Genomic DNA, 23465 nt, shown 5'->3' with positions numbered 1-23465 from the left:
TTTCCCGGCATGATTCCTTGAAAAGTCGGTTTTCTCGTCCGATTAGCTATAAACGGGCGAAGTGTGAGGATCCTAAGGTTATACAAGCCTGGTTTCAACGTGTACAAGCCGCTATCGCCATGTACGGGATTGCTGATGAAGATATCTATGTGACGAACGGCTACGCAGGCGATAAGGAATCGCGAGAATGTAGGGCATGCATTCAACGAAGAAACTAAGCTAGGTTGTGAAGCTATTCAGGAGCTGGTCACAATATGTGTGGGACAGCTCTGAAGCTAGTCCCGATCGGGTAGTTAGGTCATAGGGTATCACGAAGGAAGGTCTTTGGAGGCTGGTTGTCACCTCCTGAGCCAAGGACTTCCCGATACGAACTTCCTGATATGGAGGACCCTCCGGTAGTACATAGAGGATAGATCCTCCCTCATAGATAGCCTTTCCTCTCCATGGGAAAATTCTTTGACTACGAGTCATAAACAAACTTGTCTTTTACTAAGCTCCTTTGTAGACCGTCACAGTTATGCAGATCCAAAGAGAATAGTAAGATGTATGGTACAAATGTTCAATTATCTTTAGCACGTACGACCACAGGGTGTGGAGAACAGGGCTTCCCGTCCGCTCAGCCGTACTTAAGCCACACGCCGGCAGGTTAGTAGTTGGGTGGGTGACCACCAGCGAATCCCTGCTGTTGTACGTTTTTTTGTTTTTGTTAATTTTTACGCTTTAGAGACAAAATCAAGCCCCGCTTGCTTTCTGTCCTTCTGTTTTGAAATATGCCGTTGATTAACCCGGTTAATCCATCCATTTGGCGATATATTGATACGCCATGAAGGTATATTGCCTCCAAACCAGGCTTGTATATAAGTCTTTGCCTTCACTACCAAGTATGCCAATAACACCCATCCAGCGGCATTAATACACTCAATTGAAGTTATCCATTCCCGATTATCAGGCTGTATAAGAAAGGGCCTTCCCTCACAGGATGAACGTGTCACTACCTTAGCAGTAGCTACCAGGCCCATGGCGAAGCCTGTTTCATCAAAATTGTAGATTGTCACGGACTGTGACCAGTGTGACGGTCTACAAAGGAGCCTAGTAAAAGATTAGTTTGTTTATGACTCGTAGTCAAGGAATTTTCCCATGGAGAAGAAAGGCTATCTATGAGGGAGGATCTATCCTCTATGTACTACCGGAGGGTCCTCCATATCAGGAAGTTCGTATCGGGAAGTCCTTGGCTCAGGAGGTGACAATAACCAGATCCTTTAGATTATTAGTGTGGGTAGAATTGCTGCTTGACCTCCACATGCTTCCATATAAGGCGTCCACTCTTGCTGTTTCATTGAATAGCGGTAGACTCTATCAGAGATGCAGATTTATAAAAAATCGGTAAATACTGGCTCAAGAAACACTTTATTCCTTATATTAAGGACCGGAGAACAGGTCAATATAGCCTCTTACTCCTTGACGGACATGACTCCGATTTAATACCTCAATTTGATAATATATGTCGTTAATATGATATTATACCGATCTGCATGCCCGCTAATTCCTCTCATCTCTGTCAACCGTTGGATATTGTAAGGCACCGGGCCGTTGACTTTACCACTGCACTACATGCCAAAAAGGCACAATGAATGACCAACAGGTCATTCAGTCAACGTACTATATAGGGACCCTGACAGATATAGCCTGCTATTCACCATTTAAAAAGGCCTACAGCAATCTTATTGAAAGGCTTGTACAAACAGGATATCATCATATTGATAAAGTTGACTTTCTTGATATCTATTTAGAAGCCCACGTCCAAGCCTTTAAGAAGGCCAATATCCAGAGTGCTTTCAAAGCCTCCGGAATTGTTCCTTTTGACCCGACAAAGGTTCTGGATAACCTCATCTTCTACGGAGAGGAGAGCCGGCGAAACAGCCAAGGAACTACTTCAACTATTACTAAAATGCCTTTAAATTTGAAGTAACTCAAGAAACATGAGTCAACAATCTCTCAATTACTTCAACAAGCGGATTCCCCGGCTTCGCCCATGCAAACAGCGTTATCATACATCTTTAAGGGAGCAGAGATTTGAATCGGGCGGTTCTCTTAGAGCATGAAAACCTTCAACTTCGTGAGACTGTTGAACGACGAAAAAGAACGCAGCAGCGCAATCAACCCCAGATGCATAGTCTGGATGGCTTCACAATTCAGGAAGCCCGTGAGGCCTTCGCCAACGCGCAGGCTGCGGAGGAAGCAGCTGGTAATACAGGACCTCTGGATAGTCAGCCACGTCGGCGGGCGCCGCCGCGGTGTAGTCAGTATCATGTTGTTGGACATATACGTACAAGATGCCCGAATCAAACTATCTACTCCCGGGCTTCTAAACAGTTTAACTTATATATGAAGAGCTTCATTTTTGGTGTAAGAATCATATAGGTATATACGCTGGCCCGCCAAGCCGGCCAAGGTGGCCGACTCGCTTACCGATTGTTACGTTAACTATATTAGTCATTTCATCTACATAACTAACCCGCATAAGCAAATTATGCATTTGATTGATCTATTGGTTCGTCTCTCACTATGACATAGGTACACCTATTTACATTCACTACTTCACTTTCTAATCTTCTGTCCCTCCTTCATTTCCTCCACCCTCCACATCTCTCTTCAACAGCGCTACACACGCTTCCATCTCCATCATGGATTACCTGACCTTTTTCAGCGACACTTGGGTCCACGAGTACGTCGATTTCGAAAGACCATATCCCTCCAGATGGGCGATCGTTGAACTCATATTCGAACACCCCCACCAACAAATCGGGCAATACGAGGATGAAACACTCGACCCCCCAACCCCGTCCTACTCCCAAGCGACTTTCCTCTGTCGCAGCGTGCGGGAGCCATCCCGCGAAGCCTTCCTCAGAGTATACATGCAAGTTCCGCACCTAGGCACCGAAAATGCATCTCATGCCATCCGGTCGGCACAGGCAGGTAGTCGCACTCATGATGACATCGAAGCTCTGGCCCTGTTTAGGGACAAGCGCGCAAAGCATCTCCCGAGATGTCTGGACGTCAAGGAAACGAAACAAGATGTTACTGGGCTGGTTCCGGGAGGATACATGTCTTATATGCTGTGGGAGAAGCTTCCTGGGGTTCGTCTCGATGATGAAATGTTTTGGTCCTTGGATAGGAATGAGCGGGATGGGGTGCGAGAGGCCTTTGAAGCTGCGTACAAGTAAGATCGGATGTCTTTTCTTACGATGTGTTCTATATGGATGCTCACCCTTTCTGGCCTATCATAGGGAGCTTTATGATCTTGGTCTGAAGCCCCTACATTGTGGCCTGGATCATCTGCTCTGGGATCAGAAGAATTGTACAGTGTGAGTCTCTGCTGTCGCTTTCGCCAACCCGACGTTACCGAGCTAATCACCCTTTCGAGTTATATCATTGGATTTAGGTTCACTATGCCAATGGTTCTGGATGATGCTTGGCATGAGACACTGTTCGCAGTGTGGGAGCTAGCCATTCCTCCAAAACCTGTCAAATGGTGGGAGGCGGATTGGGTACCTAAGGGGATCGAAGGCTGGAAACTTTGATGGTGGTAGGATTTGTTGGATGACCATGTATGTTCTCATATGGATCAAGGGCATGGATAGGTGCTAGGCTTTAATGGAAAATGGGATTGATTTGTCGAGTGGTATGCTCGAGATATAGGTGACTAGGAGCATCCAAGATTGTATGAACATCTAAGGAGTTGATAAACAAGTTAATTGAACAATTGGGGACACAAGGGTGTTACTTATGCTCCACGATGTTGTTTTTCTTTTTCCTAATACGGGCGGAGTCCGAGATGCGCGGGACCTGTTTCTGATTGCGCATCACACTACGGGGAGTGTTAATCGAACAGCCCTTATCAGGTTGAAAGGACAGCCATGCCCTGATCATGAAGGTAGTCTATAAAGGTGCTTGTATAGAATCTTTCACGTACTGAATTTAAGATACCTTCCTCTAGTAATTAAGTATTTGGGGTCTATCAGGGATTAGTTATCATTATTTATGATTAGAATGTAAACATTTCAAGTTATCAGATATTCAGCGTTTATATCTTTTGTTTTATATAATTTACGAGGATCGGGATAGCTAGAATATCAAGTAAAAGAGATAGTTAAATAGGTAGTATAATACCATTACGGCCCGGTTAACGTACCCCAACGTTACCATTTCCTATTTTCCCCGAAAATGAACAGGGGTCCCTGCTCCAAGGTGCATTGAAACAGGCACAATGGACAGAGCGGGGTTCATAATGGAATGGTGTATATATATAAGGCTCCCCCGTCACAGACCTGGTCTTTTAAATATCCCAGAATCCGAACCTTGTGCGTCTTCCCAAATATCCAGTCCCCCTAATCCGACCGACTATTAACTAAGACCCAGTACCGTATTCCAACACATCTAAGAACAAAATAACATGTCTACCCTCCAGTACTACAACTACCCCGGTGTCGGCACAACGAACAACCGCGAGTTCTCCTACTCCCAATCTGTGCGGGTCGGCGATATCGTCAAGTGCTCCGGCCAAGGTGGATGGGACGATGAGGGCAACATCGATGCGAATAACCTTCCCGGTCAAATCGAGAGAGCATTCCACAATGTCGAGAAGAACCTTCGGGATGCGGGACTGCGGGGATGGGAGGACGTGTACTCCGTGCGCAGCTACCACATCTCGCTCGCGGACTCGTTCGATTTAATGGTGCAGCAATTGAGGAAGGCTATGCCCAATCATCAGCCAATCTGGACCTGCGTGGGCGTGCGAGAACTGGGTATTCCTGGGATGATTGTGGAGATTGAGGTCGAGGCTAAGGCGACCTAGATGGGAATCACTCTTTCGATGTTACCTCAATAGTTGTTTCTAATCTCCCAAGTCATTAGGGGCCAATTGAAAGCTTTTTTATAATCAGAAATCCGAGTGCTCGCTCTGGGTTCGCGAGTCATGTTTGAGATGTATGACATTTCTCACACATAGATAGAATATATTGTTTTCTGTTCACAGGAGACGAGACTTCCTTGCCAGTCTGTCTGCTCAAATGAAACAGCCAAGAATTTACCCCTCTTTGACGCACATTGACTTATTCTGGAAGTTTGGAAGAGTGGTGTTCGGGCCACTCTAGCTCTCCTTATCAGTCGCACTTTCGACGCACGCATTGGACTATGGAGAGGGTCAGCCAATATCATTCAAGTCAGTACGGAGTAGTCTAACAGGAATTACCCCGCATTACCTACAACCAGTGACACCACGATTCGACAAGCCACCCCACTTCCTGATATCACAAGGAACGCACTACTAGTAGTGCTACCGGCACACCCCTCAGGCTACACACCTCTGCCAAAGCGCTCAGATCCCCTGTAAGAATCAAAGATAATACCCTCTCCGCCAGTAAAAGGAATTTAAGGCTATTCAAGAATCATGTCAGGTTAAGTTAAAAGTAGAAACGTAGGGCTCATCCACTAGGAAAGATCTTTTTTATCTCATCTAGAGCTACTTGGTTGTAAAAATATTAATGTTTACTATAGAAAAAGATACTAAGAGTTGTGAGTTGTTCGAGGACCGTAGTATACTGTTTACGATATAGTTTATTTCTATGTGAAATACAGCACATACGACCACAGGGTGTGGAGAACAGGGCTTCCCGTCCGCTCAGCCGTACTTAAGCCACACGCCGGCAGGTTAGTAGTTGGGTGGGTGACCACCAGCGAATCCCTGCTGTTGTATGTTTTTGTTTTTGTTTCATATAGTTCTTGATGAAAGCTATAGATAGTCGCGAGGTTCGCTCGATTGCCAAAAGCATCACTCGCTGAACGAATACCGAAAGATTCGCATTGAGAACTAGCGCAGGCTACCCTTAGAGATTTTCACTGACCAGTTCCGAGTAACAATGACACGATACCGCGCCTTAGTGAGTGGGTCATCGGACGAAATAAGCTTCCCGCTGAAGCACTGTATGAGCACCACTTGATTTGGCTCGGACGACAGCTCCTAATCTTAAAATTTTGTCCGAGATAGTTCCTTTGCTATGTCCATCTAATGGACTACAAAAAGCAAAATTGAGAATATATGAACCCTCCAAGTTTTCTATTCACATAACCTCATTCATTCTCGTATTCCTTACATAATTGCTGCATTTCTCTCAAAATATTCGCGCAAACAATTGAGATTATTGATGTCACCGGTAACACAGACCGCACGATAGTTAGCGAATTACTATCCTTATCTACGGATTTTGTACGCTGCCTATCTTGCTTCTGCTTTCTAACTTCTCTAATTCATTTGATACTTATAGAAAATTACTTCTTTCACCCGAGAGTCCTCCATCGATAGCCAAAAAAAATCAAACTTTCAAAGCGAAAGGTATTCGTATCGTTAGCTACAATCTAGACGGACCCTGTTAAAAGCTTATTAGCCAGCTAAAAGATATTGATACCCTTATCTCTTGCATAACCTGGGAGCATCTTAGCTTGCAACTTCCTTGGATCGAAGCAGCGAAGGAAGCTGGAGTAAACCGTTTTATTCCTTCGGAATAGGTAAGATCATGTCCTAAGGGTGTCCACTGGATCAAAGATCATGTATGTATTTATTCAAGTGCTGCAAACGACATATAAACTGACAACGGCTTGCAGAAAATTGAGATCTTCGGCGCAATCTAACGCGCACGTCTCCCATATACTATTATCGATGTCGGCTGTTGGTACTCGATCTTTAGTCTCGTCCGAGAGATCAGATAAAGCCTATATGCGCTACATCGACTACCGCATTGTAGCGGATGGCGCAGTACATTTCCCCACAGGTCGGACATAGTTTGATATGGGAATTGCTTGTCTCATGCAGCATAGTCTGTGCTTGGTCCTTGTCGGTGACGCTCCAAATACAGCTGAGTATGCACAAGTCGATCGATCCATCACCCTGAGTGATTCGGATCGACATATACCAAAGTTGACGGGGGGTTGGAGTGTTTCGTATGCACTAATAGGGAGGTCAAACTCACATCTTCTTCAGCTAGACGAAAATACAATTATGAACTTTTTATTTGTTACGCCCTAACCCAGCACATCATATGTGGACAAACCCCTTTCTCAGTCTCCGTCTTCCTATGCCATTACATTCTCTCTGGTATATTCCTTATTCATTTCCAAAGTACCTACCTCAATATGAACACGCAGATTCTTCTTGCTATTATTCCGTTGATGTGCACGGCGCTGGCCGACGGGAATCAAAACTATCAAGACATTTGCAAGGCCACTCCCCCCAAATCGCAGGAGAAAGTGGATGGAGTGTCGTTCAAATACACGTGCAATTCGGGCTGCGACACTGCAAATCTAGTCAAGATTTCGGGCAATTTTGACCATCCTGATGACTGTGCAAAAGAAATCGCCTCTTCCTCAGAAGAACTCATCACATGGGTGCCTTGGGGTGCGTGCTGGAAGTGCACGGCGCCTGGGACAGGACCGGTGTCGTATGACACCATAGTGATGGAGAAGGTCAAGAGTAGCCCTTTCTCTCCGCCTCCTTTGACCTGTGACGATAAGCTGCTTCAGTGTGAGGCCGATTTGAAGAAATGCCAGGGGAGCACAGGAAGCGGTTCTGGCAGCTCTGGTAGCACTGGTAGTGGCACTGGCGGTTCTGGAGGTAGCTCCAGTAGTGCAGGTAGTGGTGCAGGTAGCGGTTCTAACTCCAGATCTACGCCCACCTGTATGTCCCTTCCCTATCGTACAATTCGACAATAATAAGTCACTAACATAGCTTAGGTGGCAAGGCCTATAATCGTGGTGGTAATGACTGGGAAATCAACTGCAACAAGAGTAAGTAAGCCACAGGTCTCACAACTATACACCAACGACTAACCCCCGACGTCGTAGTTACTGGTGGTCCCAAGAAAATTAAGGAGCCCGGCAAAGGTCTGCAGGAGTGTATCGATAAGTGTATTGCTAAAGGGAAGGACTGCGACACTGTCGGCTATTTCAAAAGGATAAACCAGTGCATGTTATTCTCCGGGACTCCAGCGGTGACGAAGAACAATTTAGACGTGGATGCAGCAGTGAAGAAATAGGTGGCTTGGACCCCAATTCCCCTCTGCGAGCGATATAGACCAGGCAGAGTAGGAACTGCTTTCTTCTGAAAGAAATGATTGTACGGGGAATATGTTTCTTTGTTCCTTTATACTCTGTCATAAGCGTACTTTAACCGACATTTACATGATGGAAGCGATCAATGATGACTGCATAATATTCTTGCCCAGTTTTAAGAGACATAATTGTAGGCCAATGATTCCTATGTTTCTATACTTCTAGGGATTGATGCCGCCGAGCTGCTCAGTCGGTTAGTTGCAGCTTAATCGGCGAGACTGAGATACGGATTCTATGACATACGGGGGTTTTGATTTACTTACCATACTGCTTCTACTTATGCCCTCTCTATTATTATGTTTTCGCGACTAACCAAGAGATGTTAGCAGGTTAGGACCTTGATCTACTCATTTGAACTCCCAGCTTGCTCTTTGGTGGCTCATTATTATTATTCTACTCGTACCTAGGGCGCTCTGTTTCAGAGGTCCTCGATCTCTGTGAAGAAGTGGCGATAGCGGTAATCGCCGGTTTGAAGCTAAGATTTGCCTTTTGAGGATCTATACTTTTTACCGTTGTAAGGGGCGCGGGTGTAACGGGCAGGCTAGAAGCTAGACTCGGGGAATATGGGATATTACAAGAGAGTAATTAAATGTCACACTAGAAGGATTCCTTGTAATTGAAGACCTCGCCGATATAGTGGGTCGCCCGCTGTACCCTAAGAAGCGCCTTGCCGGGCATCCGATTACTACATGTTGGTAGCCACTTTGCTGCTCTATGGTTATAAATGACTAACTTCTCACGCAGCATTCCCAACTTGAAAATCGTAATAAAAACTATGGAGACCGCTAACCATGAAAGTCTTGAGACCAAGGTGTCATTGCCTCAGACGGAACTCCCGGCATGGGAGGATGATCCAGCCAATGCGCAAAATTGGGATCTATCTAAAAAGGTTTACAACACTGCCGTGCCGTCAATCCTGTGTCTTCTAATGTGAGCATCAAAGTAGACCCACAATATGTCGTCGCAAGCGGATTTGAACTAACGTGTTGCATATAGATCATTCGGACTTGCTATCTACTCCCCATCGCACGAACATGTTCAAGCCGACTTTCACACCTCTGCCACCAAGTCACTTCTGCCATTCACCATGTACGTCTATGGACTGGCATTCGGGCCTATGATTGCTGCTCCCATCAGCGAGACTCATGGCCGGCGCTTTATCTACCTCGTTATGACCCCCTTCGCCCTGCTGTTTATTCTTGGAGCCGGGTTTTCCCAGAACTTGGGCAGCCTAGTGGTGTGCCGCCTGCTGGCGGGCCTGTTCATCTCGGCTCCGCTGGCTGTCGGCGCTGGGACTATCATGGACATGTGGAGCGGGCCAGCAGCTGGTCGTGGCGTGATAATCCTCATGACTATCGCCTTCATGGGACCAGCGCTTGGATCTTTGGTCGGCGGCTGGGTGGCACAATACAATACCTGGCGCTGGTCGCAGTGGACTACGCTGCTTTTGGGGGCTAGCTGCTGGGCCTTCAGCATGGGCGCGCAGGAGTCTTACGCATACCCAATCATCCGCCGTCGTGCCGTCAAACTAGGCCTGCCTGTCCCTCCCAATCCTATACCGGGAGGCCTGGCCGGCATTCAGATGATGCTGACTGTGACCCTGGCGCGACCGATCTACATGTTCTTGGCCGAGCCTATTGTCGCTTTGTGCTCTCTTTACTCCTCGCTCAATTTCTCCGTTCTATTTTGTTTTCTTGCCTGTATCCCCCTCATTTATACCGATGTCTACGGCTTTACTCCGGGTCAATGTGGACTGGTTTTTATCTCGCTGGCCCTGGGATGCGCCTTCGGATGCTTCGCTCTCCTCGTGATAGACCACTATACTAGGGCCCTCTATCGACGAAACCACACTGGAGGCCTCAGTCCCCCACCGCCGGAACTGGTCTTATGGGCCGCTATGCTGGCTAGTCCGTTTATGCCCGCCGCCTTGTTCTGGTTCGCGTGGACATCAACCTGTAATGTCCACTGGATGAGTAGCATCATCGCAGTCGGGCTCTTTGGTTGCTCCAATCTCATGATTTTTGTACGTGGCCTTGAATACCCGTTTCTAACCCTCAGCCCCTTCTCTGACTGCTTATCTTTCTTGTCATCGACATTTTTTTCATAGGTTTCAACTGCCCTCTATTTGACACGTGTGTACGGGGCCAAATTTGGGGCCTCCGCGTTGGCTGCAAATGGCCTGCTCCGTTACGGTATCGGTGGTTCTTTTCCTCTCTTCACCCTCGCTCGTACGTGCATCCAATTCTTTACATTGCCTTCGAGGTGCTCCGTAATTTCTAATTGTCCCCAGTGTACCATAACCTCGGCTATAGCTGGGCGTCAAGCTTACTGGGCTTCTTGGCAGTGTTCTTTGCGCCCTTGCCCTGGTTGTTCTTTCGATGGGGAAGTCATATCAGGGAGCGTAGTGCTTATACTTCGTGATGAATATGGGCTCAGAGAGAGGAAGGTATGATATTAAGGATAGCGTAAATAAGTAGCTCTGTGGTATCAATTGTGCAGCATGTGGTTACATATTTATGCGTGGCGATCTGTCATCTAGCCACCATGTTCTTCATTTCGGACATGGGCTTGATTTACTAAAGTCAATGCACTTCAATGACCTTTTCTGTTGTAATAATTGTACACTTATTTCTAGCATAACTAAATCATAACTGTGGTTATGTAATCTTATGCCCAAACACCGATTACGTCAATATTAATGACAGTGGGGCTTGTCCAGTAAATGGTGAGTCAGAATAATTTCTTCAAGTTATCTCGAAAGTCTGCATTTTCTGTTCATTATTCGCTTTTCTTCCTGTGCGTAAATTTCACATATCCATTTTTCGAATAGTGAAAATGTCTCCGTCTCACGCTCCATATGGGAAATGGAAAAGCCCGCTCACCGCGGAACGGTTGGCAACCGACAGCATTTCGCTGCATGAAGTAGTCGTCGATGTAAGGCTTCGCGTTTCCTCTAGCGTAGATGATGCATCTCTAATCTATGTAGGAGTCATCCGGTGCTATATACTCGGTTGAATGCCATCCCACCGAGGGTGGACGCTTTGCGATTATCCAACATCTCAATGAACAAAGCCGAGATGTTTTGCCGAAAGAATATAGTGCACATGCAACGGTGCAGGAGCTCGGAGGTGGTTCCATTTTAATGAGACCTGATGGAAAAGTTCTCTTTACGAATGAAACGACTTGCAACATCCATCTGTTGGATCCCGCGTCGAGCCAGGTTACTCTTGTTCATTCGGCAGTCGAGGGCATTCGGTATGCTGATTTCTGCAATCATCCTGTCCACACACAATGGATCCTTGCTATTAAAGAAGATCACCGGGATGCGACGCATGAGACTCAGGCAACTCACGTGCATAACACGTTGGTGGCGATTGACATTGTCTCCGACACCGAGGTCACCATTGCCCAAGGCGATGACTTCTACTCGCATCCTAAATTCGATCCGTCGGGCAAATATGTCTCATGGATTCAATGGACCCATCCTGACATGCCATGGACAGGAACCGTGCTTTACGTCGCTGAGTGGGCAGATGGAGCTCTGAAAAATGTGACTAAGGTGGCTGGGAAATACCAGGAGGAGAGCATTGCCCAGCCGCGATGGGGCTTGGATGGAGCACTGTACTTTGCAAGCGATCAGACAGGATATTTGCAGCTATACTCATACAACGTGCATGATGCTTCTGTGCGCTATCTATCCCTCGAGGGTCTAGAAAACGCAGACTTTGCGGCTGCTGAGTGGGAGTTGGGAAGGTAACTCCTGCGTCATTCGCCATTTGATAAATCAAACTGACTCTCACAGTTCCACATATTTCTTACTCGATGAAAAGACCATGGTCGCGACGGCAATCACTCATGCCACCAGTGAGGTTGTTCTTATCGACATTCCCACGTTGTCGGTCCGAAGCCTGGGACTTCCATACGTTGACATTGGGGTTCGCGCCAATGGGATTTTTCGAGCTTCGTCCAGCTCCTTCGTTGTCGTCGGCGCTTCCAGAACTTCTCCTCAGGAACTAGCTTTGGTTTCACTCGCTCCTTCATTCGAAGCGAAAGCAACCGTTCTGACGTCGACTGCATCATTCGATCTGGCGCCGGAATACGTCTCTATCGCCAGACAATACACCGCTCCTCAGAAATATGGCCCACTATGCGACGGAAACGTACACATGTTCTACTTCCCCCCTTGCAACCCTGAATTCAAGTGCGAGGACCGTCTTCCCCCTCTCCTGATGAACGTCCATGGAGGACCAAATGGATGCGTCACTCCTGCCCTGAACCTGGAAATTCAATATTGGACCACACGCGGGTTTGCTGTCTGCGCCCTCAACTACACTGGTTCCACCGGGTTCGGACGAGAATACCGAGAACGACTTTCCGGGTACTGGGGCCTAGTAGATACAGGCGATGCAGTCACCGCGGTAGAATTTCTAGCCAACGAAGAGCTGATTGACAGAGCCCGCGTGGGCATTTACGGTGGCAGCGCGGGTGGATACCTCACCCTGCAGGCTCTCCATATGTACCCAGATGTCTGGGCAGCGGGCGTGAGCTCCTACGGTATCAGCGATGTGAAGGCTCTACAGGCGGATTCATATAAGTTCGAGAGTCAGGATGTGGACCGAATATTGCTGAGCAAAACTGCGAAAGAGGATAGGGAGCAGGAGCTCACGAATCGCAGTCCGTGTCATTATGCCGATAAGATGAAGGCTCCGTTGCTCTTGTTGCAGGGAACCTCGGATATGGTAGTTCCTGTGGCACAGGCGAGAATGATGGCTAGCGCTATGCATGCGCATGGACGTGTCGCGGATGTAGTTGAATTCGAGGGTGAGGGCCATGGGTGGGTTGGTGAGAATACTATCTATGAGTCTTATAAGCGGAAGGAGGATTGGTGGTTACGCCACTTGACTTGATTTGAGAAGATGATATTTATATGCGATGTATAGATGAAGTGTTGTGTTCTTTAACTTGAATGTTCACATTCACAGGCTCTAGTTCATAAGCGAGGTGTTTTATGCAGTGCAATTTTTGTGGGACTTATTGAAATTGAGCATTATAGTCGAACAGAAATATATATCTTCTTCGATTAACTAACGTTACAGATCATTCTCCTATTCCCTGCAGCTAACAAAGAGTAAGCAAAATCATGAAAATAAAATAAACAACCACGGTCGGCGGCTGGAGACAAAATATATTTTCAACGTGTTTCTCCCTCTGTCCATGCACCACTCCTGTCATGCTACTACTACACACACCTAATTGTCTTGTTTTGAATGCACTTATTATGTTTCCTTGGCTTTTCCAGCAAAGCCTTCCTTTTCTTTCTCTCTCTTAGAATGTTCGGTCTAAAAATTAGACACCAAAAAAACGAAAAACATACAACAGCAGGGATTCGCTGGTGGTCACCCACCCAACTACTAACCTGCCGGCGTGTGGCTTAAGTACGGCTGAGCGGACGGGAAGCCCTGTTCTCCACACCCTGTGGTCGTATGTACTTAGCTGAGATGGATAACAATCCATATGATGCAAGAATGATAACATTGACAAACGGTCCTTGACATCGGAGTCCCCGACCGTTTGACTGAACTTTGAAGCTGATCGACACTCCCCAAGCACCTGATACATCGGATCTACACTGGACGGATCTACACTGCGAACAGGACCAGGAACAGGAATAGGAACAGGAACCGGACTCGGAGCATGGAATCAAAAACGTGGCCAGGAAGTAAAATCTTAATAGGAGAAGATGTGCAGATTCGTAAGACGCAGTTGGAGTCTGAATTTTGAGTTCAGTTGTGTGGATGGGGGAAAATCGGGTAAATCGTGGGATTTCGGGGCCGAGGTTCACCTATTTGGAATGACACAGAGTACGGAGTAAGTACGATGGCACCGAGGTTTCCTCGGTCTCTTCGGGTTCCCGAGGTAATTGGAGGACTGGAGACTTATAGGCATTTTTTGATGTTTCATGCGATATAAACGATGCTGAATAGTCTTCTATGCTGTATACCAAAAGTCACAGGGGCAGGCAGACGGGAACAGATCGTACGATATACCAGGGACTGAAGGTAGGAACACTGGCCACTCACAGCAACCAACCCATGGAGACCGACCTGGGCCCTAACTCTCAGAATTATTTCCAAGGCCTCTCAGCGTCCCCACCCGTCTCCATCATCGCCGAAGCTAAGGAACCATGTTGACATCCATGGCCGTGGCTTGACGCTAGTCCGGCCTAGGCAGCTCCGACGTCTTCGGGCTAGAGCAGTAGTAAGCTGTTAGCAATTTAGCACATTAGCAACGTTGCATTTCAACCCCTGCATTCGTCGTGCATGCATTTCGGCAGTTCCCAGACTGAAGATTACGTCGCATATACCGACCTCTTGGCGGCATTCTTGATTTTACGTATATCTCAAGTTGGCTGCACAGTGTAGAGGATAAGAGAAGTTGGGAAATCGCTGTGGCTGTCAAATTGATCCGATCTGCCACTTCCAGAGATCGCAGCACAGAACGCAAAATGGTCGGGACCGTCGGGGCCGGGCCACCGGCACGCCCGTGGATCCGTTTCCACCGATCGAGTTGGAGCCTTGCTCTAGGGACGGACTAGGGTCGGCCGTTAGCGAAACCAGGCGCAATATTTCAGACACTCCGCGGTTGTCTTTAGTCATAATAATAAACCGTCATAAACCTCGGTCGAAAGAACTAGTAACATGGGTATAATTTGCTTTAATATAGGGCAAGGTTAGTGGTTGTAGCTATGTAACTCCGAACATGGATGGTATTCCTGCTGAGTGTACTCCAAGTAATATCGACGCCATAATGCCAAGTGAACACCCACAATTTAATAACAATCTAATTATCAATCCATCCGTATTAACTCATTAACTCCAACCGACCAATCCGTCTATGTGTATAAATAATGTATATTGGCGTATATATGTAGCTGGCTAGATCGCAAATGATCTACCAGCTCTCATGAACCCGCTGCGGCTGTGGTTCGCCGCTATTATGGCTGCTTCGTCGATCCTCAGTGGTAACCTCCACGCGGTTCGAAACGACAATGCCTCCTGGTCCAGCAGCCTGGTCTCCATGTCCAGGCGCTTGGCCAGCTTCGGCCACAGCGGCGCTGTCAAATGCCTTGAGATTCTGCATCTTCACGTCCTCCGCCATCATGCGTTCTTCGCTCTCAGTGAACGTTAAGTCCATGGTTATCGGGTGTCCGCTGCCCGGTCCGCGCTTGTTACTTCGAGTATGCGATTCCCCATAGGTGCCACCTCCGATGGTCTTGAAGCCGCCCGACGGTGTCTTGTACGTTTGTCCAGTGGAGGCGAACGCGCTGCCGAAGGCCTTGTTGAGCCAGAGACGCAGGATGTGGAAGATCATGGGCAGGTTGGTGGTGATTACGGCCGCGAAGGCTTCACGCGTGCCCCATGCTGCGCTGAGTTGGCCGCCGTTGATCGGTTCCTATTGATGAAGTCGATGAGTTAGGGCTTGAATCGTGCAGGTGACCGCGGGGTGGATGGCGATGGTTACTCACCACTAACACAAAGACACTTTTGAGCGTCGCGCAGACAAGCGTGAACACTCCCGTGCTGAGCACAATCGTTGAGGCGATCTTTTTAATCAACTTTAGACTCGATTTCCAGAGCATGGGAATCGGAATGAATATCAGGTATAAGTCGGTGGAGACGTTTGCGGCGAAGGATACCCAGATGATGGGCTTGGATACGGCGGCTTGGCAGATCTCTACATTCGACGAGAGAAATTAGCAGTTGAAGAGCGATGAGTCCTAGGGGGGTCACTTACCGCCGGGGTCGGGGTTTATTTGCCAGTATTTGTGAAATGGCCGACATGAACCCAGGATGGTGACGACGCTTGCGATGAAGGTGCTGATCACAAGTCCGAATCCGATATAGACGGGAACTCGATAGCGTTTCCCAAGACCGTCCTGTTTCCCCAGCGTCAGTTATCTTGAGACCCTGTGATATTTCGGCGGATGGTTATCGTACCGTGAGCCGAAGGAAGAAACACAGCATCGACAATTTCAGCGACCAGATCAGTGCCGAATATGTCGTCCATCCTGCGAGTTGAATCTTCGATCCAATAACCCTATATAGACACCACCCTGTATTAACGTTCGACCCTTTGGCGGTTGGTGATGACATCGTAAGATATACCTGTAACTGTATTCCGGATCGTCGACTGACAGCGCAGCCCGCTGCGCATCCGTCATTCCACTATTGGCAAGACCATTAGCGGCGGTGCCCACGCAGTATGCAAGGGCCGTTTGCGCGGTGTAGAATAACTGCAGGGATCAAGCATTAGCTTAGCAACATGCAGAGGCCGCTATTGAATCTTTAGGGAGACACGAACAACTCCGACCCACACGAGATAATCGTCCGCTCGTAGGTGTTTATATCCCACCGCATTTCCTCGCGCGTATGTTCTGAGCAAGGTTGAAGCAAGTCCAAACGCATACAATGTCCACGACTCCACGGCGGACTTGTGGAGGGCCGCCTGAACGGCGTCCTGCTCGGAAGCCCTAGCCGTTAAGTCGGACATGAAACCGGTCGACATAACTCCTCCGTATTCAATGACAGGGATGGTTTAGAAAGACATGTTGATGCAATGTACGTCTGGAAAGGTTCGAGATGGAAGGAAATAGGACGATAAAATTAAGTGCAATGGAATAAAAAATTTCTCACGTCTTCATCACACCACGGCCTAGCAACTTCGCACAGCCGTTTATTTAATTGCAAATGAATCAAGGAGGGACCGAGTGCCACATGTATACAGTCATTGCAGCCCCCGTCTATAATAAGACCAAGCAAAAAATAAGAAAGGTTAAAAAAAAGGACCAAATTTTGCGGTCGCCACAAGGTACAACTGCCGGCGCGATTGACCGAATCCTTCTCAGAGCAAAGTTGAAAATACCAGTCCATGGAGCGATTATTATTATGGAGATTGGAGAATGTTCTTGATTACTGATTAGCGTTCCAAAGTTGGTGGAGAGGGCTCGGTTAACGGAAAGTTTTTGGGGGCGACCGGTCCTGTTATCAGCACCCCATAGTCGCTGTCAAGGTTTGGGAGGGATTCCGAAGCCTCCGACTAGGTTAATTCCTCGACTTTGAATCCCCGTTGTTTGCATTTTTGGGAAAATCGCAATCCCCATTCCAGTTCTCTCGCGTGGCGAAGGATTCCTTAGCGTTAGGTAAACTAAAAGGTCCTACTCCGTGCAGCTAACGGGTTAGTTATCTTTTTAGTCGTTTGCTCCGGCTTGCAACCATTCCTGGTCGAAGGTGACCTTGGAGAGTGAATCGGGTGGGTATCCCAAGTTCTGGTACCCAATGGCGCCATCCGAGGTTGCAGAGTCTAATATATTGTGCTGGTGGAGAATCCATCCAACCAAAATTGAATTAGAAGATGCGCCCCAAGCACGCGGTCGCCGACCCATGCACCATTGCAAATGATAGCCTGCGTTAGGGCTGCCTTAGTCTGAGACAGGCTACGGAGAGGTCGGAGATTGGGACATCAGCCAATATCCGGGAAATTCAATTATAATAGCTACAAAGTACTTCGCATCCTTCACAACTCTCTCTACGCAACTCTCTTTAGTGGTGAGCAGGGATTCAGATCCAGCTGAATTACAGTTTTTTAAGGTGCTTCCCTCAGTGAAAACTTTCTTTCCTCCTTACATTCCTCCTGCAGCTGTGAAACTAGGGGCCAGTTGTGCGCGTGCCCTTCTTTTTGGATCTTCCATTTTACCTTTGCCTTCCTGCATCTTGTTCCACCGTGATATAACAAAACTATCTTTGCTGGAGCCAATATGCGTTTGCAAGTAGCCACCGCCGTCGCCGCGTGGGCTGTTACCTCGGCCTGCCAGAACCTGTGGACTCGCGATACCGATTACAAGGAGCTCAGCGAGAAGCTCTCATCCTCTGCTAAGGTTTACTATCCTGGATCGGACGAATTTAAGGATGCTTCCGTCCGGTGGTCGAATTTGGAGACTCCCACCGTGAACGTCGTCGTCGTTCCGGGCACGGAGAATGATGTCGTTGAGACGGTAAGCTTATCTTTCTTTTTCTATCCCCTGTCGATCAATCGATCTATCTTTGCCTCCAATTCAATTCTTTTCCCGCATGATCTATTTTCCACATATTCTGTTTCCCCGCATGTGGCGAACTCATCTCGGTTCCACCAGCTATACCCGGGTGACACAGCAAGAGCCAACTAACTTCGCAATTTAGGTGAAATTCGCCAACAAGAAGGAATTGCCCTTCCTGGCTTACAATGGCGCTCATGGAGCTATTACCACCCTGGGTCAGATGACCAGCGGTATCGAGATTTACCTGAACCAGCTCAGCGGCGTCGACGTTGCCGATGATGGCAAGACGGTTACCATTGCCGGTGGAACCAAGTCCAAGCTGGTGACTGACACGCTTTGGGATGCCGGAAAGCAGACCGGTAAGTCTACCTTGAGTTACCTAAGTATCTTCGAAATAAATGGATCAGTAGATGCTAATTTACTCCAGTAACTGGAACCTGCGAATGTGTCAGCTTCCTTGGTCCCGCGCTGGGTGGCGGTCACGGCTGGCTTCAGGGCCACCACGGTCTAATTGCTGATCAGTTCGAGTCGATGAACATCGTGCTTGCCAACGGCACTTTGGCTACCCTGGACTCCAGCTCCGAGCTCTGGTGGGCCGTCAAGGGTGCCGGCCACAACTTCGGCATCGTTACCTCTGTCACCTCCAAGGTCTTCGACATCGAGCACAGCGACTGGGCCATCGAGACCATCACCTTCAGCGGCGACAAGGTCGAGCAGGTCTACGAGGCTGCTAACACGTACCTTCTGAAGAACGGCAGCCAGCCCGCCGACGTCATTAACTGGTCGTACTGGCTTAATAACCCCGATGCTGATGCTAGCAACGTGAGTTCCCCCTCCTGCTATCCGCTTTTCCTCCCATTGTCTAACGGTAACTCCTAGCCCGTCATCATTATGTACATCATTCAAGAGGGCGTCAAGACCGTCGACTCCGCCTACACCACTCCCTTCCACGAGCTGAGCCCCATCTCCACCGTACGCCAGAGCGGCACCTACAAAGACCTCGCCGCCTGGACCAACATCGCCTTGGACTCCGTGCCCTGCCAGAATGCTGGAACTATCAACCCCCGCTGGCCCAACTACCTCGAAAAGTACGACCCGGCTGCTCAGAAGACGGCCTACGATGTCTTCGCCGAAAATGTCCGTGGTTCCTCCGCCTTCAACGGCTCCATCTTCATGTTCGAGGGCTACTCCATGGGAGGTGTGAAGGCCATCGACGCCGAGAGCACCGCCTTCGCTTTCCGCGACGAGAACATCCTCTCCGCCCCCCTGATCACCTACAAGCCTGATGGCGCCGAGTTGGACCAGAAGGCCACCAAGCTGGGAACCCAGCTCCGTCAGATCCTGCAGGATGCTAGTGGCACCGAGAATGTCCGCGCGTACGTCAATTATGCGTTTGGTGACGAGGGCGCCGAGGGCTGGTATGGCAGTGAGAGCTGGAGACAGAGCCGCCTGCAGAGCTTGAAGACGAAGTATGATCCTAATGGCATGTTCAGCTTCTACGCGCCGATTGCTTAGATCGACCGGCCATGGCTGATTTGTACGATTGTTCTTTTGTGATGTGTAAATATGATTGTACCTGATGCTAAGGATGCAGGAGATTTTTGAACCTGCTTGCAATTTACTATGTAGTAATGAATAATACCATGCTTATCAAGATGCTCTTTTTTTCCTTGTATCCCACGTTAAGATAACTGCCTGGACTACACTCTTTTTAATTGGCTTGGAAGATAAATCGGTACTGAATGATGGCGTTAGAAACCAATTGTGATCTGAATCTTTCGAATCGCTTAGAAATCGTGGGAGACTGTTCTTAGGTAGGTAGGTTAGCAGTCGTAGTTGATACCATGATTCTATTGTCTCTTGGGTCCGCGACCGACTACCACAGACTAGACTGGGAGCAGAAACGCTCCAACCTCGCCTCTTTTGGCCCCCTTGATTCGTTTGCATTGCTCTCCTTCGGTACACTGTGTCCCTTGATCTACGTCCGGGACTTGATCCTACATTCCCTTTACCACTGAGACGCTGTCGTGCTTGCCACGACACCCTAAGCCCGAGCAATAGTTCGGTGATGTTATCATAAACCACGATCCCCTCGTACTCGTGACACTCTTAGGATATGCGACCAGCATGTGTCCCGTCGACATCCGCCATGGACGACGCATCACTCAATTGGACGGACGAAGGTAGGTCGTGCCTCGTGCGATCGGCGTGATAAAAGGGGGGGGGGGGGGGGGTTACGGTAAACGGGACTTATCAGCGTGGTAAACCGGCCTATATGCAAGGGAGATGATGTTAGTCTCTTTTCTTCGTGTTTGAGGGTGGCGAGGGATGTTGCAAGATAGTCAGGTCAAGGGAACATACCAACATATACACTGCGAAACAAGATGGCACATCATGGTCGCTGAGACTGTGAGGGAGCATGATATTAAGCGCGACCATGCAATGACCAGTGTAGGTAGTGCTGCCTGTCGTTCTAGGCGAGAATCTCGGAGAACCTATTGATCCGGATGCCATCCCACCGCCTACTTTGAAGGGTCGAAACAGATAAGATAAGCGATAAGACAAGGTTTACGATTGTTTTGATTCTCGTGATGGTTTAGAATTTAGATGCCGATGATCTGATATACGAGATGTGGGGGACACATCGACGTTTTGGGGGCTGTTGGTTGCTTGTTTTGGTTAAACATTAAGAAACAATCAACTGATTACATGGAAAAGGCAAGGCCGTGTGCACTGATCCCTCTCGCGCGTCGGAAAATATACCCACTAACTAGTTACCTCTAGGAGGAGCAGTCAGCAGAGATTCACAGGAGCCTTTAAGGCGAAGGATCATTTTCGAATGGGTAAGGACTAGCATTGCTCGGATAGAACGCTCGTTCAGTCATCTACCCAGCGTTGGGTGTGTCTTTATAGGACCCTTTCTAATGGGGCAGGTACCATTGTATCACTAACATGACTCCAAAGTTTTGAAAGTAGACTCGATGAATGAATAATACGCGGAAGAAAGGTTGTTTGATCTTATTTGAAATTTTGAATATCTTGTCCCCTGATCTTGGGGCTGACGGAGCGCAGCGAACGAAAGCTGGCCGTTCTCCCCGCCGCGCTAATTGCGATCGGCGCCCCCAAGATGAATCGAGTCTCGGTCGTTGGCCCTTCAAAGCCGTTCTTTGGACAGTCCAAGGTTAACCCGACAGGGACTGAATGCCATGAACACGGTTCCCTCTTACTCAGTACCGTGAGAAACGTGGAAAACCCTGCATGGGAACATGCCACGTTCTATGCCCTGGTCACCAGGACGAAGGCAACTAAAGCGGTCCCCACTGCACTAAATGGCTACTGCCGTACTTAAGCTGCACGATGGCAGCACCATCGCGAGCGAAGTCGACCGTTCGACCATTCAGCTTCGGTCGTCCTGCTGACTGCTTCTAGTTAGGCCGTATGGTCCGATAGCCTTGTGTTGATCACTCGCCAATTAGGCCACGATGGGCAAGGCTATCAAGAACCACCGGCAATCTTTCTCTTGAAACTAGAAAGTCGCAGGATCTTCATTTTTCGCCCTCCCTTACGTTCTGAATTCTTACACCTTGCGGAGCAAGTCTTGTCCATGTTGCGGACACCATCGCCCCCAACGCCACTTCCACTATGACAACGATGACAGCCACCGCGAGCGAAACACAAAAATCGCACCTTCCCCTGACGACGACGTTCACACCACCGGCTTCATGTATCAGTAACGTTTGGCTCGCTAGCACTAGCGGAAAGACATGGATGAACCTGGGCCCGATAAACCACACGGAGTGTCTTCCATCGGGGTGGTCAAAATCAGATTATTATTCCCCGGGGATATGTCCGACGGGTTATGCGATTGCTGCCAGTGGCATCGTGATTGATGGACCTAAGACCGAGACTGCAGCGACCTGCTGCCCAACGTAAGTCTATCCACACGCCCAGAAAAAATCAAGGGGAGAGAGAATACTTACGGTCGTGAACTAACATGCCCGGCCGTTCTCAGATTTGGTAATAACAAATATGCGACCCGAGCGGCAGAATCGTCTACGATATCCGAATTAATAGACTGCACATGGCAACCAGGCCCCGACGTTACGACCGAGTTCAAGTACACCTGGACGGATGACGAGGGACGGACGTCCACCACGGACAGCGCGCTGAGCAGCAACGGCCACCTCAATGCATACGGCGTCTACATCCGATGGCAGTCGAGGGATTTCAGCACACCCCCAGCCACGACGCCGGTCTCGAACACCGCTACAACCACCACTGCTGCCGCTACATCCTCGCAAACTTCCACAGAACCATCGGGATCGTCGGAACTTTCGGCCGGGGCCAAAGCGGGTATCGGCGTCGGAGTCGCCGTGGGGGCCATTTTAGCGATTATGGCCCTAGCGCTGTTCTTTATTCGGCGACGAAGAGCCCGACCGGCGCAGTACCAACAGAGCCACGACGAAACAGGTGCAGCGGGATCAGTATACTACCCACCAACCGAGCTGCCAACAGGAGATCCAAGGGAATCCACGAAATACGCTGTCGAGCTGCCTGCTGGAACAGACATGCCTGAATTGGACGGGTCCAGAAAATGAACAGATGAATATTCTTTGACGATGAGACTTTTAAATACCATGGTTCAGCGCGTTTGATTTTCATGCTTAACGGCATACCAGTCGGCCTCTGGAGGAGTGCTGGATTCTTCGGAACTTCTAATACTAATTTCCATCTTATATCGATCTATATAACCAACTTTTGAGCGTGGGCCTGGCGCAGGCCGTTCGATTTAATAGAAATTTAACTTGTCCATACGTTCTGGATAATGGAAAGTAGACATCCTGTTAATTCAATTGTCTTCGAATAATGTAAGACCCTGCACGTAACGAACCGTAGTGATATAGGTTGGTATTTGTGGTGGTGATGTTCCTCCTTAGTCCGCGCGCTATACATCACATGGTTTAATAGTCAAGAATCAGTACTACTGAATACTACTGCGCGCATAAGAATTAAATTTTATTCTGACTTGGACACGGCGGAAACTAGTAAAAGTTGGGGAAACCCCCATAGACCGAGACATTGTTAAGACAGAGGTTTCTTTGCCTTTGTCGATGTGTAAATTCAAATACAAGTAGATTCTTTTTTTGTTTTCAGTTTTCGGTTTTCGGTGTTTCTTTTTCTTCAAACAACAGCTAGTCCCACACCGGGC

The 23465-nt window shown here is 48.4% G+C and overlaps 6 protein-coding genes across 6 annotated transcripts; 5 read left to right on the top strand and 1 right to left on the bottom strand.

Annotated features, from left to right (window-relative positions):
* Positions 1–2684: 2684 nt before the first annotated feature.
* KD926_008990 (uncharacterized protein) lies at positions 2685–3581 on the top strand (the record flags this gene model as incomplete). Its single annotated transcript, XM_053101582.1, has 3 exons — positions 2685–3220; positions 3288–3365; positions 3443–3581. 3 exons carry the CDS (start codon positions 2685–2687, stop codon positions 3579–3581), a joined length of 753 nt encoding a protein of 250 aa, XP_052954870.1.
* Positions 3582–4453: 872 nt separating this feature from the next.
* KD926_008989 (RidA family protein) lies at positions 4454–4855 on the top strand (the record flags this gene model as incomplete). Its single annotated transcript, XM_053101581.1, has 1 exon — positions 4454–4855. The coding sequence occupies one exon, from the start codon at positions 4454–4456 to the stop codon at positions 4853–4855; it is 402 nt and encodes a 133-aa protein (XP_052954869.1).
* A 2333-nt stretch (positions 4856–7188) lies between these two features.
* KD926_008988 (alpha/beta-hydrolase) lies at positions 7189–13070 on the top strand (the record flags this gene model as incomplete). Its single annotated transcript, XM_053101580.1, has 9 exons — positions 7189–7729; positions 7786–7839; positions 7897–7957; positions 8908–9093; positions 9160–10186; positions 10271–10391; positions 10994–11097; positions 11150–11916; positions 11966–13070. 9 exons carry the CDS (start codon positions 7189–7191, stop codon positions 13068–13070), a joined length of 3966 nt encoding a protein of 1321 aa, XP_052954868.1.
* A 2044-nt stretch (positions 13071–15114) lies between these two features.
* KD926_008987 (uncharacterized protein) lies at positions 15115–16728 on the bottom strand (the record flags this gene model as incomplete). The annotated part of the gene is made up of 6 exons (XM_053101578.1): positions 15115–15615; positions 15689–15897; positions 15958–16099; positions 16161–16260; positions 16329–16456; positions 16525–16728. The coding sequence occupies 6 exons, from the start codon at positions 16726–16728 to the stop codon at positions 15115–15117; spliced, it is 1284 nt and encodes a 427-aa protein (XP_052954867.1).
* Positions 16729–17977: 1249 nt separating this feature from the next.
* KD926_008986 (putative FAD-dependent oxygenase) lies at positions 17978–19771 on the top strand (the record flags this gene model as incomplete). Its single annotated transcript, XM_053101577.1, has 4 exons — positions 17978–18214; positions 18399–18615; positions 18684–19078; positions 19136–19771. 4 exons carry the CDS (start codon positions 17978–17980, stop codon positions 19769–19771), a joined length of 1485 nt encoding a protein of 494 aa, XP_052954866.1.
* Positions 19772–21907: 2136 nt separating this feature from the next.
* On the top strand, positions 21908–22854 carry KD926_008985 (uncharacterized protein; the record flags this gene model as incomplete). The annotated part of the gene is made up of 2 exons (XM_053101576.1): positions 21908–22185; positions 22269–22854. The coding sequence occupies 2 exons, from the start codon at positions 21908–21910 to the stop codon at positions 22852–22854; spliced, it is 864 nt and encodes a 287-aa protein (XP_052954865.1).
* Between the last annotated feature and the right edge of the window lie 611 nt (positions 22855–23465).

The sequence above is a fragment of the Aspergillus affinis genome (genome assembly GCF_023601865.1).
Source record: "Aspergillus affinis strain CMG 70 chromosome Unknown NODE_61_length_193485_cov_92_287067, whole genome shotgun sequence".
NCBI classification, from domain to species: Eukaryota; Fungi; Ascomycota; class Eurotiomycetes; order Eurotiales; family Aspergillaceae; genus Aspergillus; species Aspergillus affinis.
This window is presented reverse-complemented; position numbering and strand designations above follow the sequence as displayed.